General features: G+C 38.8%; 1 protein-coding gene across 2 annotated transcripts in view; it reads right to left on the bottom strand.

The window, feature by feature from the left end:
- Window positions 1-7,648: 7,648 nt before the first annotated feature.
- Window positions 7,649-20,606, bottom strand: part of CHMP4C (charged multivesicular body protein 4C) — a 39,223-nt gene continuing 26,265 nt past the window's right edge. The window contains exons 2-5 of one of the 2 annotated variants that reach the window (XM_049782033.1): window positions 14,188-14,365; window positions 10,357-10,471; window positions 8,443-8,552; window positions 7,649-7,706 (exon numbers count right to left, since the gene is read on the bottom strand). In XM_049782033.1, the coding sequence (XP_049637990.1) occupies window positions 7,649-7,706; window positions 8,443-8,552; window positions 10,357-10,471; window positions 14,188-14,365 (461 nt within the window). Of the gene's footprint in view, window positions 7,717-8,401; window positions 8,553-10,356; window positions 10,472-14,187; window positions 14,366-20,606 lie in introns of both variants that reach the window. The other variant, XM_049782032.1, reaches the window with a different exon arrangement.

Genomic DNA, 20,606 nt, shown 5'->3' on the forward strand with positions numbered 1-20,606 from the left:
ACATCTTAGTAAAGGTAGCAAAGTGACAAATAGAGCAGGGGCCTGAGTGATAGCACAGCAGTAGGATCTTTGCCTTGCATGAGCCTGACCCAGGATGCGATGCAGGTTTGATCCCCAGCGTACAGATGGGTTCCCCAAGCCAGGAATAATTTCTGAGCACAGAGCTAGGAGTAACCCCTGAGCGCCGCCAGGTGTGGCCCCAAAACCAAAACCCAAACAAAATAAAGTGACAAACAGCTTTGATTCCCTTAACCCTTACTTTGAAACATTTCCATTTTCTCTGAGAACTAAGCTACAGAAGGACTTTTCATATGGAATGGGGGGGGGGGGAGGGCATTTTTTTGCAAGGTTTTGAACCAAGGCTGCTTTAATCCTTTTGGTTGAGGTTTGCTTCCCATCTCCACAACAGCCATCTGCCATAAAAAAAAAAAAAATTGGGGGCCGGGTAGGTGGCGCTGGAGGTAAGGTGTCTGCCTTGCAAGCGCTAGCCAAGGAAGGACCGCGGTTCGATCCCCCGGCGTCCCATATGGTCCCCCCAAGCCAGGGGCGATTTCTGAGCACATAGCCAGGAGTAACCCCTGAGCATCAAACGGGTGTGGCCCAAAAACCAAAAAAAAAAAAAAAAAAAGAAAAAAAGAAAAATTTAAAAAGATAAACAAGAATAATTTTTAAAATAAATATTTTAAGGACTCTAAAGCTTGATCAGTTTCCCAGCTTATTCCACAGTTTAAGTCCTGTGTAATTTCACACAATCCACAAAACAATAGACTAGGAATAATGATAGAAACATGATGAAGTTTTGTAAATCAATGATCAAATAAAAAATAAAATAGTTCTTAAATTTCTTGCCTATTAAAAAATAATTTCTCTGGTCTCTCCACTTTCTGGCAGCTGTCTGCTGTGCGCACAGCTAAGGAAAGGCATGGTAAAGGCTAGGTTTTGGTTTGGTTTTGTTTAGGTTCTACAGGTAAGAAGCTACAGACTTGAGATCTTTTTTATTTTTGTGGGAGAAATAATAGTATCTGCATTTCTCTCAAGGAAAATGTTATTGATATAAAGTAGATCTAAATTCAAAGTCTCAAATTAACAATGGAATGTGATTAGGCATTGTTTCATCTCGGTGCCTCTTTTAATTTTACTCATGGCTATTTACATCAATTAATCACTAATGTTTTTGTTCTGTTTTGTTTTGGTTTGGTTTTTGGGTCACGCCCGGCAGTGCTCAGGGGTTCCTCCTGGCTGTACGCTCAGAAATCGCTCCTGGCAGGCTTAGGGGACCATATGGGATGCCAGGATTTGAACCACGGTCCTTCTGCATGCAAGGCAAATGTCTTACCTCCATCCTATCTCTCCAGCCCCTAATCACTCATTTTTTAATACCAACTTCGTGTCCAAGTTTTTTTTTATTTGTTTGTTTCTCTGTTTTTGTTTTGTTTTTTTTTTGGGGGGGTCACACCCGGCAGCACTCAGGAGTTACTCCTGGCTTTTTGCTCAGAAATCACCACTAGCGCGCACAGGGGACCATATGAGATGCCGGGATTCAAACCACTGTCCTTTTGCATGAAAGGCAAACGCCTTACCTCCATGCTATCTCTCCAGCCCCATGTCCAAGTTTTTTTTGTTTGTTTGTTTCTCTGGTTTTTTTTGTTTGTTTGTTTGGTTGGTTGGTTGGTTGGTTTTTGGATCACACCCAGCAACGCTCAGGAGTTACTCCTGGCTTTGTGCTCAGAAATCACCACTAGCAGGCACAGGGAACCATATGAGATGTCGGGATTCAAACCACTATCCTTTTGCATGAAAGGCAAACACCTAACCTCCATGCTATCTCTCCGGCCCCATGTCCAAGTTTTTCATGCAAATGCTGAAAAAGACTGCACTCACTTGGCATTTAGTTTGCATATGATAGATGGATTCTTTGTTAACTTTGTAGCACTTTCTAAACTAGCTTTACAATATACATACATGTATTACATGTATACATATATATTACCATTTCATTCTCATAACAATTCAGTAAGATCACTGAGAGTACTCCTCATGTGTTATTAAATAATTTCAGTCTCAGGAAGAAACTTTTTCAGGTTTAAATAGCTGGATTAAGATCTAAGATTTCTTTCTTGTTTAAATTCACAACTATCGGGACTGAAGAGATAGCTGGGGGTAGGGCATTTGCCTTGCATGCAGAAGGACGGTGGTTGGAATCTCGGCATCCCCTATGGTCCTCGGAGCCTGCCAGGAGCGATTTCTGAGTGCAGAGCCAGGAATAACCCCTAAGCACTGCCAGGTATGACCCAAAAACAAAAACAAAAAAATAAAATAAATTCACAACTATCATCAAGTAGTCTTTGGTAATTGGATACCTGAACAAATAAATCTAAGAAATTATAAAGTAAATGCAAATTGTATTTCCTCCCATAGTGAAAGGTGCTTATATCACATTTAAACAAACATGGTTTTTGGGGGGGGTGTTTTTTTGTCTTTTGGGGGGGGGGTTTGGGCCACACCCGGTGACGCTCAGGAATTACTCTTGGCTATGCGCTCAGAAATCGTTCCTGGCTTGGGGACCATATGGAATGCCGGAAATCAAACCCAGGTTAGTCCTGGGTCAGTTGCGTGCAAAGAAAATGCCCTACTACTGCTGTGCTATCTCTTCAGCCCCAAACAAACAAGTTTTACTAAAAATTTAAAGAAAACAGATGTGTAACTATGGATTCACATACAAGGCACAGAGTGATGGCTGGAATGATGCTGCAGGAGGTAAGGCCCTGGCCTTGTAGTCAGCCAACTCAGGTTCAATCCTCAATATCCCAGATAGTCCCCCAAACTTCTCCAAGATTAATTTCTGAATGCAGTGCTAGGAGTAACCCCTGAGCATTATTGAGCATGGCCCCAAAACAACAACAAAAATGCCAGAGTGATACACATAATATGTAAGATATTTTGCTTTATACAATACATTTTAGTTTTAGATGCTTAAGAAATAATATGTTCTAGGCATTGGCCAAACTACATTGAAGCAAGAACATCCAGCAGAGCTAATATTAAAAAAAGGAAAGAGAAATTAAGTTATTTCCAGATCATACCTGAGTTAGTTCAATGTTAGTTGAATTTTCTAATAAAATATGCTAAAGATAAAAAGGAATCATTAAAGTTGCCATTTATTCAAATTCACATAATGTGGTACCTACATAGGGAAGGTTCCTACATAGGTATACATATATATAGTATTCATGATAGTATTAATGTACATTTTTTCAAATTTGGCTTAAAAATGTGCATTATGCAATAACTATAAATCTATGTTAATAAGTATGACAATGTAATTTACACAACATAAAAAGAAGACTATAGAAGCAAGAGCAAAGTTATGGCACACAAATGAAGTTACATTTTTCTGAGCTGCTTTATTATAAATTCAGAAATGACTTGTAATCCTCAAAGAAATCACTTTAAAGTGCAACTCAAAAGTATGCATTATGAGAATTTACAAAGGAATTAAAAACACTAGAATATATGCTTAAACATGTATCTGTTAACTTCTTTAAAGAAATAATGAAGAAATTGAAGGAAGACATAGAAAACAAACAGCAAAATTGAAGTTACAATAACTACATTAAATGTGAATGATTAAATTCCCAGATAAAAGGCAAATATTGGTAAAAGAATTAAAATGCAATATCCAGCTAAATGCTTTTGGCAAGACTCACTATAGATTCAAGCACAAATATAGATTCAGAGTAAAAATATGAAATTAAATTATTTCATGCAAGATGTAAACAAAAGAGAGTCGAAGTGAATAAATTAATACCAAAGCAAATAGACGTTAGAAGTGTTGGTAGTGGGTATAATAAATATTTAGTTCTTATTGACTGAATGAATAAATTTATGGATGCACTCCAGGTTGTTCCTAAACATGACAATTGAGGCTAGAACTTAAAATATAAAGTTGAAAATATAAAAAGAAGAGAGACCAAAAGACTAAATCACAAAAGATGTATGAAACATTCATTTTTCAAAGACAAAAGATATCAAGAGCTGAGATGAAGAAATATAAAAATCTTTTTAAGAAAAGTATAAAAGGCATATTTATCACTATGTAGCATCTGTAACCTGTACATCAGCACATATAACCTAAACATACATTTATAGCTATTTACATATAATAAAATAATTAAACACACTGCTGCAGTCTTACAAATATAGTGTTCCATGGAGAAGCCTAAATTGGAGAGTTGTTATTTTGGGGTGGGGGAAGCTGAAAGGGAACACTCAATTCTCTTGATAGCATAAATAATGATGCATGTGTAACCCCCCCCCCATAACCTGTGAATACTAGAAATTTGGGGGACTCATTCATAACCAGAGGCCTTGCCTACTTGCTCTGTCTTTGGAGCTTGTAAATGACAGCTCTCTGTCTGTATTCCCTTGATGTATAATAAATCCTTTTCTTCTGAAAAATAACTCAAATGTATATAGAGCATAAGACGTCCAGCAAGCTAAAGAACAAATGAGGCCTAGCGAATTTGAAGTGGGAGGAGGATTTTTTGCCATGTTAAGAAATGCTTTCTCCAGCAGAAACACTAATATCTGTCTTAAATTAAGGAGACGGGGGAAGGAAGTCGGGAGATGAAAGAGAGTGACTAACATTTCACCCATATGTTTCCTGGGGCTGTAAATGTAATGGTCCCAGACATCCTTATTAGTCTCAGCTTCCTTTCTTCTTCTTCTTACTCCAATTACTAACTTTGACACATTATCCAATTTATTTTAGGAAGAGACATACCATTGTGGGATATAAATTATTTCCGATTTCAATTTCTATTCTGTGAAACAGTATCTGGGTTGTGTGTACCAAGGATAAGAAAACGTTGTAGTGTGGAATGAAGTGGACAATAGCTGAATGAACACTGTTTGAGGTGATGTTTTTAGGTATGATTAGGTATTAGACGGTATCCATTCATTCCCTTTTCCAGGTGAAAGCAGGTTGATTACGCTACACAACTTTCCTTCCTGCTTCTCAGTGTCTGTGGTTGACCCCGGAAGTATTCAAATGACCCAAACTTAGCCAATATAATACTCCAGCTCTGAGATTTCACTTAGGAGCAAAAAATAGCTTGTTCCATGTGGAAGTCGCTTATTTTACCCTACAATTGGCTTCTTGGAAAAGGGAGTTTCTTGAGTCTCAGATTTGCAATTTAACACCGATTTACATTTTAAGCATTTCCTTTGATTCTGGGAACAACTTCAATCACCTCTTATAAATCAAAGCTGGTCTCAAGTTACCTTAAATGCGAGTCTTATTACCCAAAATAAAGGAAAAGTGTAATTGATATATGGGTGTGAACATTTGTGTGTAAAACAGAATAGTTTTTATGAACAAAACTTGCTTGGAGGAACTGGAAAGGTAGCACAGTGGATAGGTCTAATGCTTTGTATGTGGACATCCCAGGTTCCATCTCTGGCATCCCATATGGTATCCTAAGTAACGCCAGGAAAAATGCCTGAATACTGAGAGACGGTTGCTGGGTGTGGCCCCTCAAAAAACAAACAAACAAAAAAGACCAAAAGATTCCATTCCTTTGCCTCAGAACAGTGAAGTGGGCACCAGATTCTTTTCAGAACCCAGTTGCTACCTGTTGTACACAAAATACAGAAACTATTTCATAATTGGTCAAGTTTTCTAGCTGCTTCAGAACAGAAATCAAGACTTCAGTCAAGTCTTATTATTTGATTATAGGTTTAAAACAAAGGTTTTAAAATTAAAAACAAAAAGCACACTGTTGATTTCATAACTATTATTGAATGCCAATTGTCTGTGAATACTGGAAATTTAATGTTGAATTGATACAAATATGGTTTGCATCATCACAAGACTGAGAACTGATATTGGTACTAACAGGACATCAAGTATATCATTTTACCTCCTTATAACACCCAGTTCTTGTCCGGAGTGATCATTAAACAACTCTATAACTGTGTATCTCATGGTGACTGAATTAAAAAATGTATAAAAAATAAAAAATTTTAATGCAAAATAAATACACATATAGTGCCATCCTTGAATAAAAACAATTGGATATTTATGTTGTAGAGGGTGGAGAGACGACCAAAAAAATTAGCCTATGCGAGTATGTGGCAGGATTGAATCACAAGGTAAGATTTAGAGATCAATGAGTCTAGCCCATAGACTTCTCAGTGAAGAAATAAGTGCTTCAAATTTAGGCACTTCCTGTATAAAGAAAGGAGCAGGAGGCTGGAATGCAGGAATTCTAGATATAATGCTTTCTCTCTTCTAGAAAGTTACTAAGTCAAAGTAAGAAATACTAGAACATTTTATATAATAATAATAATAATAATATAATAATGTAATGCTATATATAACATATCCATATTGGTTTTCGTAGCACATCCATCAATGCTCAGGGATTACTCCTGGCTTTGTGCTCAAAAATTACTTCTGGCAGGGTCAGGAATCATATGCAGTCCCAGGAACAGAACTAGACTCAGTTGCATGCAAGGCAAGTGCCTTCACCCTATGCTCTCTCTCTCCAGTCCCACTTCTAATGATATTTGTCATTGGATGGTTCATGACATTTGATGGTTCAAGACAATAAATCAACTGAAACTGACTTTCTTTTACAAAGAACAGTGGCCAAAATTTTATTCATCTCTATACTTCTAATTGCCTATAATTTTAAGTATTTACAAAGATTACACCCGAATGTGTAAATAAATATTACAAAAAGAACACAATGAGAAAGAATGAACATTTGCACATTTAGTGCACTGCAGCCATAATGGCACCATAATGGTCTGGGACTGTTAATGTAGCTCCCTAAGTGGATCGATTAGACTCGAGGGATTCCCACTCGGCAGTTAGTGCTTCAGATATTTGGGGAAATGCAGCCATTGTCCCATTTCGAGCTTAATTGGCATAATAAATGTCAAGTAAGCTCCTTTAATGTTTTAAATGGCAAAAGGCAAATGAAACTATTTATGTACAGACACACACAGGCCCTTCTCTACATGAAGTCACTCCCAAAAGAGACAAGGGGTATTTCCACTGACAGCAGAAGCCACCTGAGCTAACATGGCTCCACAGCCAAGACTACAAAAAAGAATGTGGTTTCTGACAGAGCATAAGCAGAGCTGTCCAAAATGGCTTCTAAACTTTTACTTTCTTTTTATTTTTTCAATTTTTGTTTTTGGGCCATACTGTGGCGATGCTCAGGGCCTATTTCTGGATTTGCACTCAGGAGTCACTCTTGTAGCTTCTTTGAGTATCATATGTGACGCCGGGAATGGAACCTGGGTCAGGCAGTGCAAGGCACCATCCCCAATCCTATGTTGTCTGTGTTGATTCAGTTTCCTTTCCACAAATGTAGAGCAAGCACCAACTATGTGTCAGAAGCAGAAATACGGTAGTGACCATGATAGAATGGCACTCGGGGAGGAAAGAGGCCAGAGAAGGCTGCCCAATTCTGTCTGTCCCCAGCTCCTTTTTAAACTTTGACTTATGACATGTAGAAGACAATTATTTATCCAGCAGCACATAGAAAACAGACTCTTTGTCACGTTCTGAACTAGGAGAACATATTTTTTATGTCCTCTGTTCAGTTCATACACATAGATGAAAGAATTCTTGTTTTTAAGTAGCCCAAGCTGCCAAATGTTTGATATCATCGTCGTCATCTTCTGCCCTCCTCCGGGAAGAGGCTGAAAGAGAAAATGGGTAAAAGTAAGCACTCTGACAAGGCTGGTATGACAGCCCTTGTGCATGGCCAACCTAGATTTGATCCCCAACATCCCATAAGGTCCCTCAGACTGTCAGGGGTAATTTCTGAGTGCAGAGTCAGGAGTAATGCCTGAGCATTTCTGGGTGAGGCCCCAAAAGTATAAATACATAAATAGATCAAAAGATGGATGAATGGATGGATGGATAAATGGATAAGTGGATGGATGGACAGATGGACGAATGGATGGACAGATGGATGAACAGATAGACAGATATATGATAGATAAGATAAATAGATGATTGTTAGATAGATAGATAGATAGATAGATAGATAGATAGATAGATAGATAGATAGATAGATAGATGAGAGAGCACAATGGTCTGGAGCTTGCAAGTAGAAGGTGGAGGTATGGATCCCCAGTACCACACGATTCTTCCCCATATCAACAAGCACAACCTCAAGTCCCTGAATATTGCTGGATATGGTCCACAAACCAAAACCAAAACATTATTACTTGGTGGCATTCACACTTTCAGCACAAGAAACTGGCATGAATTATGTATGAAGAGAAGTACATTTATGGAATAAAAATAAGTGCAAACAAGGATTGGACAGGACTGGCTTTCAATTCAGACAGTTGAACACAGTGTTAGTGGAGAACAGACCTGCTCGGGGCTGGTGTGCAGAGGCCATGGTTGGTGTTCTAGCTGGCTGTGCTGGGAGGGAGGAGGAAGGCACCTTTGGAAGTCGCATACTTGTCATCTTCTTATTTAATTCCTCCTGCTCCAGTTCCTCGAGTTCTGCCATCAACTCATCCTGAACACAGAAAAAAAAGGAAGAATTACAGAGTTAACGTTTCAAGAAGTGGCTTTCCCCAAACACAATAACAAGAACATCTGCTACCCAATTGATATGTGAGAACCCAGTGAAATGGAATATTTATTTTAAGACTTAAGTATTTTTGCAACACTGAGCAATGATTAAAAAATGAATATTTGGGGTTGTGCAAATTTGTTGTAGTTAATCTTATAATACTTGAGTAAACTGTTATCCAATTTGTGCTGGCTGAATATATAACCACCACCGTATCTGGGAAATTTACACGTCGCTTGTCATTTTGTCACTGCATCTTTTCTTTTCTCCTGTTGAACTAAAAATCTTTGGAAGTCTAATTAGAAGAAATAAATATTTACTTGATCATTTACTGAGGAATTTTAGAATTTAAAAAAACCTTATAGATAATCATAATCCAGGTACTTATCTATTTTCCACCCAACCTCTCCCCTCTTCTCTCTTTTTATCTATCCTCTCCTCTCTCTCTCTCTCTCTCTCTCTCTCTCTCTCTCTCTCTCTCTCTCCTCTTCCCTATCTTTCTCCACTCCCTCCTCTCCTTTCACTACCTTCCCTTGTCTCTTCCCCTGTCAGTTTTGGGGTCACAGCAGGGAGTGCTCGTGGCAATGTAGTTCTTACATACAAGGCAAGAGTTTTAACCCCTTTACTATCTCTCATGCCCTCGATGGATTCTCAGTTTATAAATGAGAAAACTAAGGATTTTAAAAAATGAAGAGATCACACTATTTGGTAAGAAATCCTCTTGAGCCCAGATCCCACTCTGCCATATCATAAACGAACTGAGCAAATGCTTGTTAGTCTAGCCAGAAGGTGACAAAATTTTTCTGTAAGGAGATAGCAATATTTCTTTCTTTATTTTTTTTTGGCTTTTCGGGCCACACCCATTTGATTCTCAGGGGTTACTCCTGGCTAAGTGCTCAGAAATTGCCCCTGGCTTGGGGGGACCATATGGGACACCGGGGGATGGAACCGCGATCCTTCTTTGGCTAGCGCTTGCAAGGCAGACACCTTACCTCTAGCGCCACCTCACCAGCCCCTGAGACAGCAATATTTCAAGCCTTATGGACCACATATGGTGTCTGCCACATAGTCTACTACAGAGTTATTTTTTATGTTTTCTAAATCCTTTAAATATGTTTTTACAATATAAATTCACAGTGCAAATGCCATTACAATCACACACTGTATTATGGGACTGATGAGTCTAAATGGAATGTATGCATTAAAAATGCCACACCACAATTATTGTGTTTCATAGACTGAGTAATAAACAGAGGCTGCGTAACCTCTAATTTTACAATGACAAAGCACAATCCATCTGCCCCTTGCAAAGTGACATTGTCTGCTTTGTTTTGCCCACATGTTTGAACACTCAATTCCTTGTAATAGGCTATTTAGGTTGCAACCATTAAAAGTCACTAACTTTACATAATCACATGCTGTTTTTCCTTAATAGCTGAAAACTTAATTAGGGGGCTGTTTGCCAAAATATATTAATCTTTCCTTTAAGTTGGAGCTATGGACACTTTATTTCCTATTGTGAAGAGTGCTATGTATTTTTTTATTTTGGAGGTTGAGCATACCTGCTGATAGTGAGAACTTACTCCTGGTCCTGTGCTCAGGGTTTATTTCTGGTGCTCAGGGACCAAATATGGTGCCAGGGATGGAACCCAACCCAGGACAGCTGCATGCAAAATGCCTTACCCATTGCACTATACTTCCATCCTTTCAGTAAAGAGCCTCATGTTTTATATTGAGTTTTACTCACCTCATCAAATTCATCACCGAATCCAGTCCGCTGAGAAAATGCCTCTGAGATTTCTTGGGCAATATCCTGTTGTTCTGTAATCTCTTGCATCAAATCATCTATTTTGTTCAGATCCCTAGAAAATCAAAATTTTTGAAAGGTTTCAATTTTTTAATTTAAAACAATAAATTTAGATAAAATTCTACAATAACAATGAGTTTGTGGAGCCAGAGTGGTGGTGTTAGCGATAAGGCGTCTGCCTCGAGCGCACTAGCCTATGACACGGTGGACCATGGTTTGATCCCCAGGCATCCCACATGGTCCCCCAAGCCAGGAGCAATTTCTGAGTGCCTAGCTAGGAGTAAACTCTGAGCGTCACTGGGTGTGGCCCCAAAACAAAACAAACAAACAAAAAGACAATGAGTTTGTGTCATAAAAACTTTAAGTTATTTCAGCAGAAAAACAAAACTTCCTAGTTAATAACATGTATCCACCTTTAAAATAATTTGCATATCAATAAGTTAATGACCCTCTCTGTGCCCAGATATGTTAAATATTGCACTAATAGTCTTAACATTAACACTAGCAATCAATTACTTTATAATCGATAGTATGAGTAGAGCTATTTTGAAATTTGGCCTGTGGAGTCAGATATAATATTAAGCATTGGGCTGGGAAAGGGGTTCAGATGGCAGAGCCTGTGGCCTGCATATATGAATACCAGAGTTCTTTCAGGAGTACCACTTAGTTCCCTTACCCCCAGCACCAGAGGATGTAACCATGGCGACCCCTATTGGACTGTCTACCAAACTGCATTTCAATATTAGAAACTACAGGCCTGGGCCCAAGCCCTTCCCATACAGCCTCAGTATCACTGGGTGTAGCCTCTATTAAAAATTTAAACAAATAAAATGTAAACCTATGCTGCTTTAAATCAACTCCTCAGGAAATGCTTCCATGGGTGGTGTGATATTCTCAGCCAGTGGTCACTCTGGTCACTAAGAAACAAGAGATCTCTTTTCCAAAATGACTAACAGCTCAATATCCTTATTTTCTGAGGGACTTGCAATAACTGTTGATGCCAGGAAATTACTGCATAATCAGGAATGGGCCTTTAAACCCTCCTAAAAACTCAGCACCTTCAGTAGAGGAAGCCAGGAACCCCACACTCAGGAAGTACAGCTTCAAGAAAGACAGTTTCTAGTATCAGAGTCTGATACCCCTAAGTATCAGCCTCAGCATTTTAATGCCCAAGTACCAGGATATGCTTTTCTATTTCACTCCTTCTTGCAAATCTGAAACTAGACCAAACTGACTGGATAAAAAAGAGGAACTGGCAATTTTCTTCTTAAGAAACCAAATCACTGATTTTAACTCCTAATGGAATATGTCATCATGTTCAAGTTCCCAGACTCATTTACAGGGAACCTGAGCTTTTTGTTTGTTCGTTTTTGTTTTGGGGGCCACACACAGTGATGCTCAGGGGTTACTTCTGGCTATGTGTTCAGAAATCGCTCCTGGCTTGGGGAACCATATGGGAAGCTGGGGATAGAACCGAGGTCTGTCCTAGATCAGCCATGTGCAATGCCCTATCACTGTACCACCGCTCCAGCCCTGAAACCTGAGCTTTTTGAGAACTTTTTGTTTTGTTTTGGGGCCACATCTGGCAGTACTCATTGCCTCACCCTTGGCTCTATTCTCAGCAATCACTCCTGGAAGGCTTGAGAGACCATACGGGGTGCTAGGAATCAAACCCAAGTTGGCTGCATGCAAGGCAAGTGCCCTACCAACTGTACTATTTCTCCAGTTTCCAAAGGGCATATTTTTAATATTTGTTAGTTCCTTTTTTAAACATATAGCTAATATTTATTGAACATATTTGTAAAATAAAAAAAGCATATGAGAAAGGTAGAGCTAAAGTTTGGGCCTGGTAGTTAATTTTTCTCCTAAAAGGAACACAATAGGACATGCTTCTAAGCCATCTAGATAGAAAGGCTACAGTTTGCAAAATATTTTAGCACCCAGCTTATAGCAATTTAGAGAATTTTGCCCCTAACAACGAACCTAATTATCTCTCTGAAGCTGTAAAAATGATAACCAATGCCAATTAATTGCTAAAGTAATAAAATATTAGTATGACTGTGAACACATGACCTTACCCTATCCATCTTCCACCTTTTTACATCCATAGAACCTTCTTTATAATCCCCAGACTTGGAACAACTTATTGAATTATCATAACAAATATTAGGAAAAGATCAGTTGTCAGCTATTAACTTTCTATTGATAGTGAGAATAAAAAGGAAATTGTCACTGCACGACCACCACAATAACTAGATAACTGAGTAGTTGGTGACAGAAACTATGCTAAGAACTTTCTACCTTGTAGCTTATTAACTCTTACAATAGCCAAGAGGTATAAACCTTGACCATCTCCAATTAACAGATAAGGAAGTATCAAAAAAGAGATGAAGCAATTGACCTAAAAGGAATTGTCTATAGAAATAAGATTGTGGGCCCGGAGAGATAGCACAGTGGTGTTTGCCTTGCAAGCAGCCGATCCAGGATCTAAGGTGGTTGGTTCGAATCCCGGTGTCCCATATGGTCCCCCGTTCCTGCCAGGAGCTATTTCTGAGCAGACAGCCAGGAGCAACCCTGAGCACTGCCGGATGTGGCCCCCCAAAAAAATAAATAAATAAGATTGGGGGGGGGTGCTGGAGTGGTGGCACAAGCAGTAGGGCATTAGCCTTGCATGCGACTGACCCATGGATGACTGAGAATGGACCTCAGTTCAATCCCTGACATCCCATATGGTCCCCAAACCAGGAGTGATTTCTGAGCACAGAGCCAGGAATAACCCCTGAGCGTCACCAGGTGTGGCCCAAAAACCAAAATAAATAAATAAATAAATATAAGATTGTAACCCCCAAACCCTAAAACCCCCAGCCCATTAACACAACTGTCACTCTTTGCAAATTGTTCTCAAACATTAGTATCAGAATCGTCTGGGGGAATTTAACTTAAAAAAGGTGGGGAGGGCCCAATCCATACTCTTCTTTTGTGTTTTTTGTTTTGATTTTGGTTTTGGGGGCAAACACCACCAGTGCTCAGCACTTAATCTTAGCAGGCTGTGGGGCTATATGGGGTGCTGGGGATTGATTCTGGGTCAGTTTTCATGCAAAGCAAGAACCCTCCTTGATGTACTTATCTCTCCAGCCCCTACCTGCTATACAAGGATTAACTCCCTTTTTTTTTCTCAAAGAAACTAGGGAGCTGTGTTGGCTTTAGCAACTTTCCAATGATTTAACACCAGTTTGACATCCACTTTAAGCTTCCCCTGGATTTTACCATAACTACATTGAGAACTATCATAACAATGTGAATGAATGAGGGAAGTCTAGAGTACAGACAGGGGGTGGTTTGGGGAGGAGGGAAATTTGGCACATTGGTGATGGGAATGTTGGGTGTTCTTTACATGACTGAAACCCAACTACAATCATATTTGTAATCAAGGTGTTTAAATAAAGATTTTAATTTTAAAAAAGAAAATTATAAACAAAAGTATTCACAGATGAAATGCTGAATACATGATTATGACATACATGATTGGGAAATATTAAGAACCAAATGATTATTCTTGATATATTTTGGGGGGTTTTGTCACATTTTATATCATTGTTTACTACTATATTAAAACTCATACCTGTCTAAGGGAGTCATGGACCCAACAATAAAGTGCCCAATAAGTAAGCCCATTTCTGCTTGATTATCATCAAGCCCACAAAGAATTTCTCAGCACAGAGGAATTTGGGATTGGAATGGCGGTAGAGGGTGGAGACCCAAGTCACTCACATGTTCTCGTGAATTGATTTCATGGCTTTGGCCGCCAAGCCCATATTCCTTAGCACCTCAGTGTTGGTGTGTGAGTTTTCCAGGGCTTCTCTCTGGAACTCAATGGTGGAGAGTGTGCCATCAATCTGAGTGAGCTGCTTCTCAAGCCTCTTCTTTCTCTTGAGTGCCTGTAATGCAGCTGAATAAGAAGGAAGTCACATGGATAAGGAGCAGTCTAAGTCACCTGACAGACACTTGCTCAGACTCCACAGTGCCTCAGCATTACTTATGCCTACTCAGAGAATTCCACCTCAGGTGAGAAGAAACCAGAGTACCATTGGAGAACCAACTACCATCTGTCTATATTTTGTTTGTTTGGGGTTTTTTTTTGGGGGGTACCCTTGGCAATGGTTTGAATGCTCTCATCTTGCTTAGTGTTCAGAAATCACTCCTTCCAGTGCTTGGAGAACCATGTGAGGCAGAAATTCAAAACCAGGTCAGCTAAATGCAAGGCAAGCAGCTAACCTTCTGTGTTATCTCTCTATTATCTCTAGAGAGATAGCATTTTATTATTCTTATCTTTTTACATTTTATTTCACATTTTATTATTATTTATTATTTATTTTTATTTTATTTTTTATTTTATTTTATTTATTTTGTAATATTTTATTATTTATTATTTATTTCACATTTTATTTTATTTCACATTTTATTATTCTTATTTTCTGGTAGATTGGCAAATATAAAAAGATGGGAAATCAGTTTTCATATTCTAAATGAAATGGCTTGACACCAGGGCAGCCATCTTGTTTTCAGACCATCATTTTGCTCCTGGTTTTCCTTACAACAAGATCCATAGAAGTAATTAGCCCAGAGCAGAGACAGGGAGCTCCTTAAAGCTATAAATTCTGAAAGTGATCCTTACTGATTACTAACTGCTGGTGCTTTTCGAAAAACTAACTGCTGGGCCCAGAGAGATAGCACAGCGTTTGCCTTGCAAGCAGCCAATCCAGGACTAAAGGTGGTTGGTTTGAATCCCGGTGTCCCATATGGTCCCCCGTGCCTGCCAGGAGCTATTTCTGAACAGACAGCCAGGAGTGACCCCTGAGCAACGCCGGGTGTGGCCCAAAAACCAAAAAAAAAAAAATTATAACCACATTTCCCACAATTATGACACTGGAAACTGCTTATCTGCTGTACAAGCTTGCTAGGAGGATGAGCTCTGCTCTTTAAAAGGCTTGAAGGGGCCGGAGTGATAGCATAGCGGTAGAGCATTTGCCTTGCACACGGATGATCTGGGACTGACTCGGGTTAAATCCCTGACATCCCATATGGTACCCTGTGCCTGCCAGGAGCGATTTCTGAATGCAGAGTCAGGAGTAACCCCTGTGAGCCACAGGGTGTGACTCAAAAAAAATTAATAATAATAATAATAATAATAATAATAAATGAAAGTTTTGGAAAAGATGTGATTTGGGTATAATGGATGATGTCCAGTTGCTGGCTAATAAAGTTCCTTAAAATTCTTGAACATTTTCTAGGAATTTGAGTTTCTCTGTGAGCCCATAACCCATAAGCTTTATCAAAGAAGTGTTTCTTGCATTATTTTAAAAAGATAATAAAGATATGATTAAAATCTATGCAATGAAAAAAATTTAGGGGCATTTGTCATGCACACAGCTGACCCAGGTTCTACCCTCAGTATCCCATATTTTTCCTGCCAGGAATGACACTTGAACACACTACTGGTGTGATGACCAAACAAATAAAATAAAATATAAAAGCATTAAGGGGGAAGAAATAAAATAAAAGCATTAGAGACAGAAGGACTCTTGATGACTATTATAACTCCATTTACTTATTTCAAAGACAAGTTTATTGAAACTCAGCAACGTTATGTAACTTGTTTGAAAGTAAACAGTGAGTGACAGCTAGAATAAAAACTCCAGACTCACAGATGCATATTTTAGCCTGTTATGGAAAAGCCGAGAGAACTACTCAGAACCATGTATACCCATGAAATTGGCCTGCCAGTGTCAAACTCAAGAACAGCTGGTACACAGATGAAAAAAAAGTCTTGCTTTCAGATAAATGGTACCCTAGTACTCTCCAGTTAGCATTTTAATTTCTTCTAAGGGCCATAACATTAATACCTTTACCTTGTGGCATTTTGGAAATCACCCTGACAAAAAGCCATAAAATATTTGAACAGACAGACAAGCACAATAGGCTGGGCACTTGTCTTGTATGCAGTCAATGTGGAATCTATCCCAGGGGCAGCATATGGTCCCTGAGCCCTGTAGGAATGACCCCTGAGCATTGAGCCAGGGGTAAACTCTGGGTATCACTAAGTATGTCCAAAAAGAAAAAAAAACAGGGCCAGAGAGATAGCACAGCAGTAAGGCATTTGCCTTGTACGTGGCAGACCCAGGACAGACTTGTGTTAGACTGCCTGCATTCCATATGTCCTCTGAGCCTGCCATGAGTGATTTCTGAGCACAGAGCCAGGAGTAACTCCTGACCGCCACTGGTTGTGGCCCCAAAACAAAACAAAACAAAAACAAAACCTCAAGTAAAAATAAAACTAATGTGGGTATTTATAAGGCATTTAAAGAAAGCTTAAAAAAAACAAAATATGAGAAGATAATAAACACAATAAATGTGATAATGGTCGGTAACAATTGAATTGACAAAAGAAATCCAATCAGAGTGGTGCAAGTAGATTCTCACAGCAGAAATTTCTGAAAGAGCTCTGGTTTGTCTTTTGATCAATTTCTTATTATAATTCTAAAAGGTTTAGTTTGGCCCACAAAGATACAGATTCTCTTCTTGGCGGATTTCATTGAATTCAATCAACATAAGCCTTAGTTTTATTTGTTGTTTGTTGATTTTTTTTTTTTTAATAATAATTTTTATTTTGACCAAAGTGGTTTACATATCTTTCACAGTAATATTTTAAGTACATATTGATATTGAATCAGGGGAATTCCCACCATCAAAGTTGCCCTCCCACCACCTCCAATTTTTGCATGTAAAGCAAAATCTTTTTTTTTTTTTTTTTTTAATTTTTGTTTTTTATTTAAACACCTTGATTACATACATGATTGTGTTTGGGTTTCAGTCATAAAAGGAACACCACCCATCACCAGTGCAACATTCCCATCACCCAAGTCCCAAATCACCCTCCTCCCCACCCAACCCCCGCCTGTACCCTAAACAGGCTCTACATTTCCCTCATACATTCTCAATATTAGGACAGTTCAAAATGTAGTTATTTCTCTAACTAAACTCATCACTCTTTGTGGTGAGCTTCCTGAGGTGAGCTGGAACTTCCAGCTCTTTTCTCTTTTGTGTCTGAAAATTATTATTACAAGGGTGTCTTTCATTTTTCTTAAAACCCATAGATGAGTGAGACCATTCTGCGTTTTTCTCTCTCTCTCTGACTTATTTCACTCAGCATAATAGATTCCATGTACATCCATGTATAGGAAAATTTCATGACTTCATCTCTCCTGACAGCTGCATAATATTCCATTGTGTATATGTACCACAGTTTCTTTAGCCATTCATCTGTTGAAGGGCATCTTGGTTGTTTCCAGAGTCTTGCTATGGTAAATAGAGCTGCAATGAATATAGGTGTAAGGAAGGGGTTTTTGTATTGTATTTTTGTGTTCCTAGGGTATATTCCTAGGAGTGGTATAGCTGGATCGTATGGGAGCTCGATTTCCAGTTTTTGGAGGAATCTCCATATCGCTTTCCATAAAGGTTGAACTAGACAGCATTCCCACCAGCAGTGGATAAGAGTTCCTTTCTCTCCACATCCCCGCCAACACTGTTTATTCTCATTCTTTGTGATGTGTGCCATTCTCTGGGGTGTGAGGTGGTATCTCATCGTTGTTTTGATTTGCATCTCCCTGATGATTAGTGATGTGGAACATTTTTTCATGTGTCTTTTGGCCATGCGTATTTCTTCTTTGTCAAAGTGTCTGTTCATTTCTTCTCCCCATTTTTTGATGGGGTTAGATGTTTTTTTCTTGTAAAGTTCTGTCAGTGCTTGTATATTTTGGAGATTAGCCCCTTATCTGATGGGTATTGGGTGAATAGTTTCTCCCACTCAGTGGGTGGCTCTTGTATCCTGGGCACTATTTCCTTTGAGGTGCAGAAGCTTCTCAGCTTAATATATTCCCATCTGTTAATCTCTGCTTTCACTTGCTTGGAGAGTGCAGTTTCCTCCTTGAAGATGCCTGTAATGTCCTGTAGTGTTTTGCCTATGTGCTGTTCTATATATCTTATGGTTTTGGGGCTGATATCGAGGTCTTTAATCCATTTGGATTTTACCTTTGTACATGATGTTAGCTGGGGGTCTAAGTTTAATTTTTTGCAAGTGGCTATCCAATTGTGCCAACACCACTTGTTGAAGAGGCTTTCCCTGCTCCATTTAGGATTTCCTGCTCCTTTATCAAAAATTAGATGGTTGTATCTCTGGGGAACATTTTCTGAGTATTCAAGCCTATTCCACTGATCTGAGGACCTATCCTTATTCCAATACCATGCTGTTTTGATAACTGTTGCTTTGTAGTACAGTTTAAAGTTGGGAAAAGTAATTCCTCCCATATTCTTTTTCCCAATGATTGCTTTAGCTATTCGAGGGTGTTTATTGTTCCAAATGAATTTCAAAAGTGTCTGATCCACTTCTTTGAAGAATGTCATGGGTATCTTTAGAGGGATGGCATTAAATCTGTATAATGACTTGGGGAGTATTGACATTTTGATGATGTTAATCCTGCCAATCCATGAGCAGGGTATGTGTTTCCATTTCCGTGTGTCCTCTCTTATTTCTTGGAGCAGAGTTTTATAGTTTTCTTTGTATAGGTCCTTCACATATTTAGTCAAGTTGATTCCAAGATATTTGAGTTTGTGTGGTACTATTGTGAATGGGGTTGTTTTCTTAATGTCCATTTCTTCTTTATTACTGTTGGTGTATAGAAAGGCCATTGATTTTTGTGTGTTAATTTTGTAGCCTGCCACCTTGCTATATGAGTCTATTGTTTCTAGAAGCTTTTTGATAGAGTCTTTAGGGTTTTCTAAGTAGAGTATCATGTCATCTGCAAACAGTGAGAGCTTGACTTCTTCCTTTCCTATCTGGATTCCCTTGATATCCTTTTCTTGCCTAATCGCTATAGCAAGTACTTCCAGTGCTATGTTGAATAGGAGTGGTGAGAGAGGACAGCCTTGTCTTGTGCCAGAATTTAGAGGGAAGGCTTTCAGTTTTTCTCCATTGAGGATAATATTTGCCACTGGCTTGTGGTAGATGGCCTTCACTATATTGAGAAAGGTTCCCTCCATTCCCATCTTGCTGAGAGTTTTGATCAAGAATGGGTGTTGGACCTTATCAAATGCTTTCTCTGCATCTATTGATATGATCATGTGGTTTTTATTTTTCTTGTTATTGATGTTGTGTATTATGTTGATAGATTTACGGATGTTAAACCAGCCTTGCATTCCTGGGATGAAACCTACTTGATCGTAGTGGATGATCTTCTTAATGAGGCATTGAATCCTATTTGCCAGGATTTTGTTGAGGATCTTTGCATCTGCATTCATCAGTGATATTGGTCTGTAATTTTCTTTTTTGGTAGCGTCTCTGTCTGGTTTAGGTATCAAGGTGATGTTGGCTTCATAAAAGCTATTTGGAAGTGTTTCTGTTTGTTCAATTTCATGAAAGAGTCTTGCCAAGATTGGCAGTAGTTCCTCTTGGAAAGTTTGATAGAATTCATTAGTGAATCCATCTGGACCTGGGCTTTTGTTTTTCGGCAGACATTTGATTACTGTTTTAATTTCATCAATGGTGATGGGGGTGTTTAGATATGCTACATCCTCTTCCTTCAACCGTGGAAGATTATAAGAGTCCAAGAATTTATCCATTTCTTCCAGGTTCTCATTTTTAGTGGCGTAGAGTTTTTCAAAGTAGTTTCTGATTACCCTTTGAATCTCTGTCATATCAGTAGTGATCTCTCCTTTTTCATTCCTGATACGAGTTATCAAGTTTCTCTCTCTCTCTTTCTTTGTTAGGTTTGCCAGTGGTCTATCAATCTTGTTTATTTTTTCAAAGAACCAACTTCTGCTTTCGTTGATCTTTCGGATTGTTTTTTGAGTTTCCACTTCGTTGATTTCTGCTCTCAGCTTTGTTATTTCCTTCTGTCTTCCTGTTCTTGGGTCCTTTTGTTGAGCATTTTCTAGTTCTATTAGCTGTGTCATTAAGCTACTCAGGTAAGCTCCTTCTTCCTTCCTGATGTGTGCTTGCAAAGCTATAAATTTTCCTCTCAGTACTGCTTTTGCTGTGTCCCATAAGTTCTGAGAGTTTGTGTCTTTATTGTCATTTGTTTCCAGGAACCTTTTTATTTCCTCCTTGATTTCATCTCGGACCCACTGGTTATTGA

This window comes from Suncus etruscus, chromosome 10, assembly GCF_024139225.1.
Source record: "Suncus etruscus isolate mSunEtr1 chromosome 10, mSunEtr1.pri.cur, whole genome shotgun sequence".
Lineage (NCBI taxonomy): Eukaryota > Metazoa > Chordata > Mammalia > Eulipotyphla > Soricidae > Suncus > Suncus etruscus.